The sequence below is a fragment of the Chlorocebus sabaeus genome, chromosome 15 (assembly GCF_047675955.1).
Source record: "Chlorocebus sabaeus isolate Y175 chromosome 15, mChlSab1.0.hap1, whole genome shotgun sequence".
NCBI classification, from domain to species: Eukaryota; Metazoa; Chordata; class Mammalia; order Primates; family Cercopithecidae; genus Chlorocebus; species Chlorocebus sabaeus.
This window is the reverse complement of record NC_132918.1, coordinates 1,699,805-1,716,072: the sequence shown is the minus strand read 5'-3', so window position 1 is coordinate 1,716,072 and position 16,268 is coordinate 1,699,805. Positions and strand designations below refer to the sequence as shown.

At 45.6% G+C, this 16,268-nt stretch overlaps 1 protein-coding gene across 3 annotated transcripts in view; it reads left to right on the top strand.

The window, feature by feature from the left end:
- The window catches only part of ITGA9 (integrin subunit alpha 9), a 384,455-nt gene extending 370,479 nt beyond the window's left edge, over positions 1-13,976 (top strand). For all 3 annotated transcript variants that reach the window (XM_007971773.3, XM_007971776.3, XM_037988454.2), the window contains exon 28: positions 9,337-13,976. In XM_007971773.3, coding sequence (XP_007969964.3) covers positions 9,337-9,435 — 99 coding nt within the window. In that variant the 3' untranslated portion in view covers positions 9,436-13,976. The remainder of the gene's footprint in view (positions 1-9,336) is intronic.
- The last annotated feature ends 2,292 nt before the right edge of the window (positions 13,977-16,268 follow it).

Genomic DNA, 16,268 nt, shown 5'->3' with positions numbered 1-16,268 from the left:
GGCTAAGAGTAGTAGGTGCCTACTAGGTGGCAGGCCCTAGGTAAAGGGACAAAGATAGATAAGCAACAGCCCTCACCTAGTCTTTTTCTTTTATTTTTTTATTTAATTTTTTTTTTTGAGACGGAGTCTCGCTCTGTCGCCCAGGCTGGAGTGCGGTGGCACAATCTCCACTCACTGCAAGCTCCGCCTCCCGGGTTCATGCCATTCTCCTGCCTCAGCCTCCCGTGTGGCTGGGACTACAGACGCCCGCCACCGCGCCCAGCTAATTTTTGTATTTTTAGTAGAGACGGGGTTTCACCGTATTAGTCAGGATGGTCTCGATCTCCTGACCTCGTGATCCGCCCATCTCGGCCTCCCAAAGTGCTGGGATTACAGGTGTGAGCCACCGCGCCCGGCCTATTTTTTTTTTTTTTTTTTTTAGACAGAGTCTCACTCTGTCACCCAGGCTGGAGTGCAGTGGTGCAATCTTGGCTCACTGCAACCTGCGCCTCCCAGGTTCAAGCAATTCTCCTGCCTCAGCCTCTTGTGTAGTCCTGCTCACCTCTCGGATTATAGGTGTGCGCCACCATGACTGGCTAATTTTTGTATTTTTAGTAGAGACGGGGTTTCATCATATTGACCAGGCTAGTCTTGAGCTCCTGGCCTCAAGTGATCCACCCACCTTGACCTCCCAAAGTACTGGGATTACAGGCGTGAGCCACCGTGCCTGGCCTCAACAACAGAGTCCTCACCTAGTCTTGAAGACTTGTAGGAAAATCAGCTTCAGCAAAGCCCTGAAGGTGAGCAGGACTTGGCCTGTGCTACCAACCCCTGGCCCCACCTACACATGCACTGTGATGCTACTAACTGTTTACCTAAAACAGAAAGCCCTTACAGGATCAGCAAGTGCCTTTTTCAGAGCTGAGCTCCAGGCTCCCTGCTGGTGCACTCAGCCAGCCCAGGCCCTCATCTGCCTCTGACCCTGCACAGCTCCCCGGCGGCCTTCGAGAAAGCCCATCCGCTGGCATCTCAGGCATCCTCTCATGCTTGGCGGCAGCAGGCCCTGGCTCTGACACAAAATCCACAATGAGGGCCCCAAGCTGACCAGACCGCTCTTCAAATTCTGAAATGGATCCTAATCAGCTTTCCCAAAGCTGAGATGTTAGCAGACACTGGGAGCCATAATTTAAACTTTATGTGCGAGGATTACAGTAGCCAGCCAAACCACCATGCAGGAAGAAAACTTTGAAATATGAAACGCTTTTAAAGGAAGAAAAGTCCAAATGAGTCCCCTCTCCTTTCCTTCAGCTCCTGACTGGATTGGAAGATGCCTGGGCCTGGCACCTCTTCAAGACAATCATAAAGGCCTGTTAGGAGGAGAAAGTTACATTGTTCAGAGGTGCAGGAGGGATAACAACTTTATGTGTGACTTGCACCTTTAAGAAATACCTTCAGCTTATATAAGCCAGCCTGGTTTCCGTGGAAAGAATGAAGATGATGGGGTGTTTCAAAAAAAGACACCCCCCTTCCCTTATTTAGGACTCCAAGCTCTTCCCTCCCTGTCTTTCTCTCCGCCTCCCTCACACACTCCTCCCCTCCCCAGCTCTGTCCTTGTTTGTTTGCAGTTTGCCAAAACATACAGGCCACCACTCAGTGAAAGAGAGAGACCCACATCCTCCCTCACTGCTGTCTGCCAAAGACCCTCTCTCTCCCATTTGACCCTTTTGCAAACCGAGATGACTTGGAGCAAAGGGAAGTGAGACTGCTTTGCCAGCCCTATGGCCCTCTCTTCCCAGGAGGCCCAGGACCCACTTGCTCAAGTGGCAAAGAGGCAGGCTGCAGAATGTGTTTGCCAGCCCTCTGAAAAGGGCTGCTTCAAACCCTGTGTCAGCTGGGGCTGTTCCAAGAGCCTGCTGCTTTCGGACTGGCTTTGGGCTCATGGTTTTTATTTGAGAGCATTACTTCTGACCTAAGGCAGAAACACTTAGAAAACCAATCTGTGAAATGTCTCAGAGAAGGCGTCAGGTCTGGCAACCCCTCCAGAGGCCACTGGGTTATCACCTTCCCTGCAAACTGGGCTGGGAGGGCGTCCTCGCTTCTCCTCCAAAGAAAAAGAAAATGCACAGACACATGCCTATGTGCTTGCACACACCCCCTTCACACTGCCTCAATTAGAACCATGTGCCAATGACATTCAGTGGGGGCTTGTTTGTGCTTGGGAGTAAATATTGGGCTGATGTTGCACTGTCGACATCTCAAGACAGAGACATGCTATGTAAATAGTCAAGTAACTGAAGAGAACTATAAACATGAAGTCTTGAGTTAGTCCAAAAAAGGAATTTGTCCCAGGTCCTCAGAATCACTGTCTAGGAAGCAGCCCAAAGGCCGGGGAGCGGGTAGGATCCCCCAAGAGACCAGATGCCAAGGCATCATCCAACTGGCCCCTCTCACCCTGCAGGGGACTGGGGACAAAGAGGCTGTTGCTGCAGGGTGGACACCCCAGAACTCGGTCAGGCCTCATGCCTCACGCAGTGCCCATCTAAGTAGGGCTGTTTGGGGCAATCTGTTGTTTCCCTAGGAGTTTTCTGGCTGCTTTTGAATACATGGTTATATCAGAAAATTGTGTATGTCTGTTAGGAGGGTTCAGGGAGCTGCTCTTTGGAGCTGCAGGACCAGCAGACACAAAAACCAGAAAGCACACTGCTCCTTCGGCCTCTAGCCAAGCAAAGCTTGGCTTGAGTCACCTCCTCTAGGGTTTCTATGTTTCTTCTGCTACAGACAGAACAGTTAACAGAGCCCCTTGCCCCTCAAATGGTGAAGCAAGTGCTAGAAGTTTCCAGAAAAAAATGCAGAAAAACATTGACTCCGTTGGCTTGGAAGTGAGTGTGGGGCTGCTGGGCGTCCAGCTTAGCCCATCATTAATCATTTCCCAGCACCCTCGGGGTGGGCTCAGCTGGCAACAAAAACAGAGATCTGCCCAGTGCTTCTCAAAGCTTTCCCCAAGGCACCCATGCATGCTCACATGAGCAGGTGTGTATGTCTGAAGGAGGCCCACTTAACCTTGGGACGGGGGACTTTGGGTCCTGGCAGTAATGGAATAGGTAGGACTGGCTATGAAGTACTATAGCAGGCTGAAGGGGCTCGTGCATTTCCTGGCATGTGTATGAAGAGTTACAGATTTAGACCATGTATCTCTTAAGCAAAGGAACTACAGGTGCTCCTTGACTTATAATATTTTAAGTCAGAAATGCATTTAATACCCCAATAAACCCATCATAAAGTCAAAAAACTGTTAAGTCGAGGTGTGGTAATTTGGGGATCATTTGTACTTGTTAGATCATCAAATTCAGAGTCACTATCTTTAGTTTAGTGTTATCTTTATCTTTAGTCTTTAGTTTTTATATTTTATCTTTAGCCATTATCTTTAGTTGAAGTCATTATCTTTACTCAAGGGGATGACAAAAACCTTGCTAAATTTCGTTTTTCACTTCCTCATTCCTAATTGACATTCTATTAGAAAATGTTAGCTGGGAAGACCTGTTCTTTATTTACTGACTTGCATTTATTGAGAACTGCTGGGAATACTACTGTGCCTCTAGGGCATTTAGAAGATGACATACTTTTTTCTGGTTCTCGCAAATTACTTTCAGTGACTTTTTCTTATGGGTTGCTTATTTTGAGTTTTTATTTTTAGAGAATGAATATTTTTTCCGTTCTTGATGAGCTAACCAGGCAGTCGCTATGTTACATGAGTTAAGAGTCCTAGACTTACTTCCCAAGTCCCTAGTCCTGACACTTACAAGACATCTGATTGAGAGCTACGTGTTCAACTTCATCAAGCCTTTGCCTACTTTCCTCATCGGTAAAATTGACCTTAAAATCCGATAGTTCAAAAGACTATAAAAGTTAGATAAGTGAACATAACTGCATGTGTTTTATGAATTCCAAGACCTCATAATCATTTAAAGTATTATTAAATTCTATTTGTTTCTTTCAAAAATTAACAAAGTTTTAAAAATTGAAAATTGAATTTTCAAAAAATTTCTCAAAAATCTTTGAGAAAAATTGAGACGGGACAAAGCCTTGTTCCCCCTTAGTGTAAGTCCTGAGTACCGAGCTATGTGGCCCACAGGCTAGAGCCCTGAATTCACTTGGGGGAAAACAGAAAAAAAGCTGTCATGATGTTTCAGGGTTGGAAGAGGTCTGAGAATCCCATTGATCTCTTAGGCAGAGATGAAGACACTATGGCTCAAAGCCAGAAAGTGACCTTCCCAGGCCGGGCGCGGTGGCTCACACCTGTAATCCCAGCACTTTGGGAGGCTGAGGCAGGTGGATCACCTAAGGTCAGGAGCTCGAGACCAGCCTGGCCAACGTGGTGAAACCCGTCTCTACTAAAATACAAAAATTAGCTGAGCATGGTGGTGCAGGCCTGTAATTCCAGCTGCTTGGGAGGCTGATGCAGGAGAATTACTTGAACCTCAGAGGCGGAGATAGCAGTGAGCCAAGATCGCACCACTGCACTCCAGCCTGGTGACAGAGGGAGATTCCGTCCCCCTCCAAAAAAAAGAAACAATATTAGTTTGGCAGAGCCACCACTAGACTATAGGGCACATTTGTGCAAACTGTAATAGTAAATAGCACCCCTTTCTAAAGACTCTTTACTTCCATCTGTCAGAAAAAATTCAGAACACCCTGAGTTTATGAGAACAAGACACTCTACTGCCATCTGTTGGAAAACAGCTATAGTAAACTTATACGTCTGATACCTGTGATGTGAGTGGTATCCATCTCCCAGCCCCTTAAATGCAGTGGAGCACCTGCACTACTGTACCCACAGCTCCCTAGCCATGAGAGTGCATTATGTTTTCAGAAATGGTCTTCGGACTCTTAAAAAAAGGAAGACATACATCAATGGTAACTCTGACCTCCCATGCAAGAAATTATGCATGGGCTGTGTTAGGAACAGGACTGGAGACCTGCAGCGTTAGAGTGGGGCATAGAGCTTGCAAGGCTGTTTCAGCCATGGGTGGATGGGGGTGATGTTCAGGCCCGATGCTGACACCACTCCACTGAGAGAAAGAAGCTTGCTTCTGGGTGCCTGCAAGAGATGACAGTGCCTTCGCCTTGTTGTTCGCAAGAATGGCATACATAAAGACTTGAGCACATGAAAGCCACGTGTAAGAGTGAGTTCAGGTGCTCTAAATCCTTTCCAGATTGTTTACACACTGTCTATATCAAATCCTTACACTAGCATAGTTATGAGAAAGTAAGCCAGCTTTTGTTCTTAGAGATGAACAAGAAAAGTCTGGTTCAGGCCGGGCACGGTGGCTCATGCCTATAATCCCAGCGCTTTGGGAGGCCGAGGTGGGCGAATCACTTGATGTCAGGAGTTTGAGACCAGCCTGGCCAAAAAGATGAAACCCTGTCTCTACTAAAAATACAAAAATTAGCTGGGCAGGGTGGTACACACCTGCAGTCCCAGCTACTCGAGAGGCTGAGGCAGGAGAATCACTTGAACCTGGGAGGCAGAGGTTGCAGTCAGCTGAGATGGCACCATTGCACTCCAGCCTGGGCGATAGAGTGAGACTCTGTCTCAAAAAAAAAAAAAAAAAAAAAAAGGTGAAAAGTCCAGTTCAGCAAGATACCCTGACTGATGCTCTTTAAATCTAGAGCCCTATCAGCTGTCTGTCTGATTCATTAAGTCAGCAAAAAAAAATAATGAGTCTTTACCAGTTAACTTACGCTTCATGAAAAACCACCCCAGTATTCAGCAGCTTAAAAGCAATATCCGGCCGGGCGCAGTGGCTCAAGCCTGTAATCCCAGCACTTTAGGAGGCCGAGACGGGCGGATCACAAGGTCAGGAGATTGAGACCATCCTGGCGAACACGGTGAAACCCTGTCTCTAAAAATACAAAGAAAATTAGCCGAGTGTGGTGGCGGGCACCTGTAGTCCCAGCTACTCGGGAGGCTGAGGCAGGAGAATGGCGTAAACCCGGGAGGCGGAGCTTGCAGTGAGCTGAGATCCGGCCACTGCACTCCAGCCTGGGTGACAGAGCGAGACTCCGTCTCAAAAAAAAAAAAAAAAAAAAGCAATATCCATCTATGCGGGTCACAATTCTGTGGGTTGGCAATTTGGACTGAACTCAATGGGGCAGTTGGAGCTCAGCAGGACTTACATGTGCCTCTGCAGGCAGCTGGGAGTTGGCTAGTCTGGGAGGGCTTCAAAAAAAAACTGGTCTCTTAGCAGGCTAGACATAGGCATTTGTATGGAAGCAGGGCAGGGTTCTGAGAAAGAAATTGGAAGTGTGCAAGGCCCCTTAGGGACTAAGTGTGTAACAGACACAGCATCTCCTCCATCTCATCCAATTGTCAAAGCTAGTCTCAGCAGAGAATCAAGGTTGGAATAATAGACTCCACCTCATGATGGGAAGAGCTGGAGAGTCACATGGTAAAGGGTGTGGAGGCATCCTTTGTAATTTATCACTGGTACCAAGGACAGGTGAGATGCTGAGTGCTGGGGATTGAAAGCACAAAGCCTGCCTTCAAGGAGCCCTAAGACAAATGCAGGATATAATAAGGGGACAGAATCTTTTCTGCTTGATATACAAAAAACTAGCCAGGCAAAGTGGCGGGCGCCTGTAGTCCCAGCTTCTCGGGAGGCTGAGGCAGGAGAATGGTGTAAACCCAGGAGGCGGAGTTTGCAGTGAGCTGAGATCTGGCCACTGCACTCCAGCCTGGGTGACAGAGCGAGACTCCGTCTCAAAACAAAAAAAAAAGAAAAAAAGATTCTGCTTGATAGTGCCATGGTAGGGAAATGGGACTTCTCTGGAATTACAACTGAGTGACCTGGGACTATTGACACACTGCAACATCAGCAGCCAAAGGTATGTGCTAGAGAATCTTATTTCCCTGTTACATCCAGCCACAGTTTCATGATTACATTCTCCTTCATGGCATGTGACCAGCCACATCTGATCATGTTTTCTTGGCCAACCACATCTTTATCACAAAAGAATGACATTTCAGGCAGTAGCTTCTTAGATTTCCATTCCGTCTTGGTCCGTTTTTCTGACCTTCTGTGGGTGTGCTGTGGGGATGACGAGTATGACTTTTTCTTAATTATCCAGAAAATTCTAGCCAAGCAACTTTTCCACATCTCTTGCAGAGAGAAGGTGGAAGAGGTTTTAGGAGAGAAAAGTATATGTGTGGGGGCGTCAGAACGTGGCATTCTGACGAATGTGGTCTTATGCTCGGAAGAAACCTCCAGGGCTGAAATCACCGGGAACTCAATGTCTGTTTACAAAACTGGCCTCAGAACATAAGACTCTTGCCAGTTGTTCTAAGAAAGCTTCTGTTCTTTCCCAGTCATTCAAACTGCACCACCTTATCAGCTCTACTCACAGTGAATGCTTAGGATCTCCTTGACAACATGGGTGAAGATACCCGGTGGCTCCCTTGACAGTTCTCGTCTTTGGCTTAGACAGTAAGCCCCCTTTAGGGAGGTAGAAAGATGGTGGCAACAGACAGTTCCTGAGCTCCACCTGCCTTCCCTTTCTGGGGGAGCTTGTGACCATCAGGGTGGCTGTGATGCTTCCCTAGATGTTTGGCTCGTAGTGAAGAAGCCTGAGGACAAGTACACAGACAACAAAGACATTTGATGTGCCCGTGACAGCTGGGTTTGCTTCGTGATTTGTGTAGGACACGTCTTGTGTGTGTGTGCACTGTTGGCAGCAGACTGCAGAGAGAGTCTTGAGGGTTTTCAAATATGACTTGGGAATTGCAGGCTGTTGATACCATGGTACCACAAACCTGCAGTGTGGCAGGCCCACCAGCACCAGGTCAAGTGTGTGTGTTTGTTTCATTTCGTCTGTTCAAGGGGATTGAAACAATGATTTGAGGGCAAGTCATTTATTTGGAAGGTGATCTCAGGAAAAACTGTTGGAGAAGGAAGCCAATAAAAGATGTGTCATCAAGCTGGTTACCTCTGCAGGCAAGCTCCATGGGAAACTGGTAGAACATGCACCTCAGGGTTATTCTACCCGAGGAGAGAGGGAGCTGGGGTCTTTATACACCCAATGCAGTCAGCCATGTTTAAGGCGAGATGCAGAGGGGAATGTCTGACCTCGTCAACAGAGCCCACCAATGCTAGTGAGCCGAGGACGAGAGATGCCGAGTCTCTGAGAGCATGGGAGGAAAGGAAGGTAAGCTTTGGGCTACAAACATTGCTTAACTGTTCAGTGGTGATGACTATGAGAAAAATTAGAAACCTGTCTTACCATATGTGAAGAGTTGTAAGACCTAATGCAACATCAAAGGGCAGAGTCTTTTCAGAACTAAGCTAGAGGAAATTGCCATCCTGGGTCAGGATGAAACGCCCGTTCTAGGTGAGAATGTGCTGCTGACTGTGGTGCACAGACCGCACAAATTCCACGGGTGTGAGAGAAAGATGTAAATGACAGCAAGGTACAATGCAGACCTGCAGGTGCTTTAAACAGCCTCTCATGTGAGAGCAGTATTTATTAAATTATTCCACAGATGGCTAAGATCTCTCAAGATACTAGGTTTATCAAAAGCCAAATAAGCTTGGGAAATGTCAGGTCCCTGGTTTTTTCCCCACCGGAATTAATGGTAATGGATCCTTTACTTTCCACTGTACATTAAGACTCTCTCTAAAAAAAAGAAAAAAAAAAAAAGCCACGTTTCCCAAACTTGTTTGACCATGAAATCTTTTTTTTTTTTTTTTTTTTGAGATGGAGTCTCACTCTGTCGTCCAGGCTGGAGTGCAGTGGTGGCACGATCTCGGCTCACTGCAACCTCCACCTCCCGGGCTCAAGCAATTCTCATGCCTCAGCCTCCTAAGTAGCTGGGATTACAGGCACACACCACCATGCCCAGCTAATTTTTGTATTTTTAGTAGAGACAGAGTTTCACCATGTTGGCCAGGCTGCTCTCAAACTCCTGACCTCAAGTAATCGGCAGCCTCCCAAAGTGCTGGGATTACAGGTGTGAGCCACTGCGCCCAGCCATGAAACCTTTTTTGACTCCCAAACACTTTTGAACAGCTCTCAGTAACTAGTATTCCCCAGCACGCAGTCTGGAAAACACTACACCAGATGCATTTTACAAGGAACAAACAGCTAACCTAATGTCACCCGCAGGAAGTCCGTGCATTTTGAAAAATGTCTCCACAGGATGTTTTTCTTGCCAGTGTTTTCTCGAATCTGAGGGGTCCCCCAGGCCTCTCCAGCCCTGTGAGTACAGGTCACACCTACCCAGGGACAGGCTGCCTTGGGGTCACAGTGGCTGATTCTTCAGTACTTCTAACTCAGCTTCTCCTCTTTCTTTCTGCCTTTCAGATGGGCTTCTTTCGCCGAAGGTACAAAGAAATTATCGAAGCTGAGAAGAACCGGAAAGAGAATGAAGACAGTTGGGACTGGGTCCAGAAAAACCAGTGAGCTGCCACACCAGTCACATGACCTGATCACTAGCCTGTCATCCTTGATCTTTGTATCTTCCATATTTGGAAGAAAAAAATCTTCTCCAGATTTTTCGGAGGCCCCACTGATGCTGTTCTCTTCTTCATTCTATCAAGCCCAGGTGCCAGCCTGAGGCAGCCACTTCGGCCAGGTCACACGACCGGGGCCAGCACCACTTCCTTTAAAGATGAACTCTGAACTTTGGAGAGTGAGCTTCAGAGCCGAGCAATATTTATGGATGCAACATGCATGGTCAACCCTCAGGGGAAAACTGTTACCTAAAGTATTTTTTATAAATATAAGCCTTTTATACTGATTATGTCTTTATATTTGTATCAATGTTTTATTATTTCTATTAAATAGTTATATAATTCACTCAAGCACTGATATCTGGCCTAAAATCTTGGAAGTACGTATCCATGAATACAAATTTTAAAGGATGAAAATCTTACTGTACTTTGGAACTTGCTGTTTAAAAAGACTTACAGATGAAATAAGTTGAAGAAACCTCACGTAATGAATCCACCAGGCTGGCAGTGGTGCATATAAACTGTGGATGTGGCAAGACCCCTAAGAACATTTCACATCTTTATTGCCTCGATGAAGTGTGGAGTCACGTGCTAACGTGTGCTAAAGAACTGTAAGTGTCTTTTCATATGTACTTTTCATTGGAAGATTCCCAACAAGAATTTGGATGGAAAACCTGATCCCTAGCAAGAAATCTGCTCTGTATCACCTTTATATAGCAGACATGTCACCCTCCTTCTACACAGATGATGGATGAAAGCTTGGAGCAATGCCATGTGGTCATCTGGTAAACCTCAGAATGGTGTCTCATCCTGGACGTCCTACATCAGAGTTCACACACCACAAGGACTAAATCATTGTCCCCTAAGCAAAGAATTGGGTCTGAATGCTGTGAGGGATTGCCTTTTTTTGGTAATTTTCGTTGAGAGATCTTCATTTCCCCTACCACCCTGGCTGTCCCAGCTAGTGGTGATTGCAGATTCCATCCCAGAAAGGACCATTTAACCATTTTTTTAAAAATGTCTTAGGTTGGGTTTCCAAGAAGCAGTCCCTGAAACAAGGATTTGTGTGCAAGTAAGTTATTAAGGAAGTATTCCCAGGGGATACCAGTAAGGGAGTGGGGGAAGCAGGACAAGGAAGGAGAGAAAGCCAGGCAAAGGTTTGTCATTTCAGGGAGAGCTCCATGGAGTTTAGCCTCAGCCTGATCAGGGGAACTCCAGAGGGAAACTTAGGCCTCAGAGGTGTCCCAACCTGAATCAAGGGGCTGGCTGCACCCAGAGGAGGTGTAAACATTCTGTTCTCAATTCCTACTGGCATAATGGCTCTAGTAGCTCAGGGCAGTCCTCTAAAGGAAAACCACAGGTGCATCCTAAGCCTAGGGAAACACAGGTAAATGATGCAAAAGAAATGATGCAAAGGGATCTGAGCAGAGCACGGCCCCTCCCTACCCCCTGCAGGTGTGAGAGCTGAGTTATGGCCTTCAGTATCCAAGCTCTCTGTTTGACAGTAGATATGTTGTCAGATGCACTGTGCTGCCTAGTTTTGAGTGCAGTGTGATTTTCTGAAAGGGCAGTAAGGTGATGGATGTAGCATGCTCAGCACTGACCTGGCCCAGAGTGATCACACAATAACTGTTAGCAACTGTGGCTGCTGTTCCTACTGATGGATAACCATCTAATAAGACAGGAAACATGGGGCTAAGATCAGGGTCTAACAGAGTCTTAATGGCTTATTACAGCCTGCCAAAGTGCCAGCTACATACACATGGCATCCAGTGGGGATGAAACAATCTATAAAACCAAGGATCTCTCTTGTAGCACCTTTTTAAACTGGAAGCTAACATGTTGGGAGTCTGTGAACATTGTCAAAAGGACACCAAACTCAACTTCTGGGAAGACAGATTTTTAATACACATACTTGGCTAATACTCACAAACATATCTAAAGTTTTGGCAAAATGATGAGGGTGATGGGTGGGTACTAACCTGGCATGGAGCAGGTGTGTCTTTCGGTCTCTTCTTATGCAGTTGACTCTGCTGTAGGGAGGTTACAAATGTAACCTCATGCTTCTCTTCCTGGTGAACATGGGAATAAACCAAAAAAACCGAGGGTCAATGGCATGAACCAAGCTGATCCTGGAAATCAGGGATGTTGCATCCAACTGTGGGATGAAGGCACAGAGGTAGCTACAGGAAGCAGGATGAGGCAAAGAAACCAACTCTCACTCAGAGTTCACTTATGAGTTTTATCAAAAGCAATAAGAAAAGCAGTCTTGAGTGGGTTTTAGTCACTGATTAACAGCCATTTCTGAGGCCCCTGCTGTGTGTCAGGCACTGCGCAAGGTGCTGGAGGTTCCCCAGAGAACACTTCAGGGAGATTTTGCCTCAGGGTGGCAAAATGCAATGGTGTATGAGACGTGGACTTTTTGAATGGGATGCCATTTGCAGCTTTCCTTTGATGGACTCTTGTTCATAATGCCATGTTTTCTTTAATGAAGCATTTAAGATTCTCAGGTGATATTACTGGAACAGCACCATCAACAGCTTTGGCCACATGCACTTAGAGCAACTAAGTTGTCCGCTGCCAGGGGTGTAGGTGTGTCGGTGACAGTGTAGAAGGGTGACTCACAGGCCCATGTTCTGCCCGCCAGCAAAGCCCCATTTGAGAAGGGCAGACTCCTGTGGGCAGTCTCAGAGCTAGGACCTATTTGCTTCTGCTTGATTCTGCATGGGTGGACCCACATGAGGAGCTGTATACCCAGGAAGTCACTAAGACTTTATAAAGGCAGGTTTTAAGAAAACCAGCCTTGGCATCACCACGAGCAGATACTGAAAGCCTCCCCAGGAAACTGTCTGGGGAAGGATGATGCCTCTGCTGGTCTGATCATGCTTAGTAGCAGGTGGGGCTACAGGGACTGGGGAGTTAACCATTTTGCGCAGTGATAGAGAAGGTAAGCATATCATTAGCGCTCTCTCAATTTGGGCAGTTCACAAGCTCCTTCCCAGCTCAGAAGCCCTCTCTATGCTCTCAGGGGAAGCAGATGGGCTGGATTGCTATATCTGTTACCCCTCCAGAATATTATTTGAAAATTCTACAGTATGTTCTACTTTCACCCCTTCCTGCTTCCATGGGTTCACTGTGGAATCCTATAAGATATGCTCCTGAGCAGTATTATTTCAGTTTCCTTCAGCTTTTAGTTGAATCTTCAGTGTGGTTTGAACCAACTGTTCAGAGAACTGAAATGCTTTTTAAATATCACAAAGGACCTTTGTAAACATTGAGTAAAACGGCGCCCCTTTTTTAAAACAAGTTTTGCTTGTGCTCAATGTACACAGGACCCAGGAGAGTTTGGAACATCCCCCACGTGAGCTGTAGAGCTGTCACAAAGAAGAGGCCGTGAAGTTTAGAAACAAGGGGACACTAGCAGGAGGGGCAGGGTCCGCTGGCTTAGTGGCAACTGACAGGCATCCATTCCGAATCCCTCGGCACTGAGGTTTCCTCAGGCAGTTCTTCAGGAAACCTCTGCCAGCATCGTGGGTACTCAGAGGTATGGGAGACTTTGTAGAAGATCCAATAGGAAGTCCTCCTTCACCAAATCATGTAGCTACTGCCCTTGAGCCAAACGCAATGAGGTTTAAAACAACAACCCAACAGCACTCCTGGGAACATCCTGTTTTCCATGCGGAAGCATAGCAGATCCCCAAACGATCCGCGTGCTGTATGCTACCTGTGGAACCCTAGCATGGTGGCTTTTTGAAAGGTTATAACTTATTTTTGGGTAAGGCATTATGGCCAGGTGCTTGCAGTTATGTCTGGGTTACGTGTGAAACGTACATCTGGTGAACTGTATACTTGGCTCAAACTTCTCAAAATTTAGAGGTGCTGGAAAGGATTGTCACTTGGAGCCTTTAGTAGACAAAAGGCAGAAAGTGAGCATCATTTCAGAAATGCTTTAGTGTGCACACTTTTAGTTGATATTTTGATATGTATAGAGTAATAATATACACAGTGGAGAACATTTTCTGAAACACAGAATGGCTGAAGGGAGAACACAGAGCCAGTAGGGCCAAAATGAAACTTCTGGGATGTCTTCTGAATTTTCAGCACATGGGGGGAATGAGTGAACAAATTTCCCAACATGGTGCAATGCTTTATAGCACAATGATCTAGGTTTCAGACTGTGTTAAGGTTTTTTATGTTGATGTTGTTGTTTTAATTCTAATGTGCACGGTGTGACTGGCAGAGTGAGTTTAAAAGCTTTACGAGTGATTAATTGCATGGCAGGCACCCACGCTATCTGCACTTCCGGAACTTTACTGATGCATCCATGTACATTTCCACTGAGGAATTTTGGTGGGTGGGGGGAGGGTGTACTGCCTCACAATGTCACGTGTATTAAAGTCTAAGCAATCACTTCTGATTCACTTGCACTGTTTGGGAAATGTCAGGTTTACAAAAACATACATGTTTGGAATAAAAAATGGCTGCAAATGATTCAGGAGTTCAGTCTGTAATTTATTTGCTAATAAGAACTTTTTAAAGTGTTGAAGCTAGGGTTTCAATGTATTACGACATGAGCGTTAAAAAGAACATCGAGGTCATCTAATTCACACGAAGAGCCCACCTGATGTGGCTGAACTATCCGAAGTCCTTGGCCTCCACACCAGAGGTACCACCTTCTCTCTATATCACCCTGACTCCCCTGGCCCAGGGCTACACCTACGTTCTTGATCTTGAGATAAATGTGCCCAAATTAAATGGCATGAATTCCTTATTATCAGTACACTTGGGGGTAGTTTGGAGCCATTGGTCTGGCTGCTCTGGCCACACAATTGTGTGAGAAGGAAGTAGGGGAGAATCACTTTTTAGAGAGGTTGGATTTGAGTGGATGGCCAGGCACCCACGTGGACATATCCAGGAGGCACTTCCAAAGTTAGAAATATGGACCCCTGGTACAGGTAAGCGTGAGGGACGTACTAAGCATTTTTCCAGAAGCATTTTGATAACATTCTTACACATTTACAAATATTGTATTCTCTTAGGTTTTCACTCTCCATCTATCTATTAATAGTTATGTTCTTGTTCACATTCCACATGCTGTTCATTTATGTGTTTTTTTTTTTTTCCCTAGACAAGACTGTTACCAGACAGGGGTCCCGATCCAGACACCAAGAGCAAGTTCTTGGATCTTGGGCAATCAAGAATTCTAGGCTAGTCCGTAAACTGAAAGCAAGTTTATTGAGATAAAGTAAAGGAATAAAAGAATGGCTATTCCATAGACAAAACAGGACCAGGGTTGCTGGTTGCCCATTTTTATTGTTACTTCTTGATTGTATGCCAAATGAGGGGTGGATTATGAATGAGTTTTCAGGGAAAGGAGTGGACAATTCCCGGAACTGAGGGTTCCTCCCCTTTCTAGACCATATAGAGTAACTTCCTGACATTACCATGGCATCTGCAGACTGTCAAGATACTGGTGGGAGTGTCTTTTAACATGATAATGCATTCTAATTAGCATATAATGAGCAGTGAGGGGAACCAGAAGTTACTCTTTTAGCCATGTTGGTTTTGGGTGGGTTTTGGCTGGCTTCTTTTTTTTTTTTTTTTTAATTATTATTATACTTTAAGTTCTAGGGTAGGTACATGTGCACAACGTGCAGGTTTGTTACATATGTATACATGTGCCATGTTGGTGTGCTGCACCCATTAACTCATCATTTACATTAGGTATATCTCCTAATGCTATCCCTCCCCTCTTCCCCCCTCCTCACAATAGGCCCCGGTGTGTGACGTTCCCGTTCCTGTGTCCAAGTGATCTCATTGTTCAATTCCCACCTATGAGTGAGAACATGCGGTGTTTGGTTTTCTGTTCTTGCGATAGTTTGCTGAGAATGATGGTTTCCAGCTGCATCCATATCCCTACAAAGGACGTGAACTCATCCTTTTTTATGGCTGCATAGTATTCCATGGTGTATATTTGCCGCATTTTCTTAATCCAGTCTATCACTGATGGACATTTGGGTTGATTCCAAGTCTTTACTATTGTGAATAGTGCCACAATAAACATACAGGTGCATGTGTCTTTATAGCAGCGTGATTTATAATCCTTTGGGTATACACCCACTAATGGAATGGCTGGGTCAAATGGTATTTCTAGTTCTAGATCCTTGAGAAATCGCCACACTGTTTTCCATAATGGTTGAACTAGTTTACAATCCCACCAACAGTGTAAAAGTGTTCCTATTTCTCCACAGCCTTTCCAGCACCTGTTGTTTCCTGATTTTTTAAGGATTTTGGCTGACTTCTTTATAACAACAGCCTGTTTTATCAACAAGGTCTTTATGACCTGTATCTTGTGCAGACCTCCTATCTCATCCTGTGACTTAGAATGCCTAACCTCCTGGGAATGCAGCCCAGTGGCCCTCAGCCTTATTTTACCTAGCCCCTATTCAAGATGGAGTTGCTCTGGTTCAAACGCCTCTGGCAAGACCAATAAAGATCTATGTATTTTCTTGGTCTTTTTCAAGAGTAAGCCTTTGGCTGTACCAATGAAATCTACTGGTTTTTGCTTTCTATTTCATTACTGCTGTTAGATTTATTAAAATTTCTTCTACTGCCTTGATGGTTAAAATTCATACACATAGATCAGATGGCTGTAGATGTGTGGTATTATTTCTGAGGACTCTGTTCTGTTCCATTGGTCTATATCTCTGTTTTGGTACCAGTACCATGCTGTTTTGGTTACTGTAGCCTTGTAGTATAGTTTGAAGTCAGGTAGTGTGATGC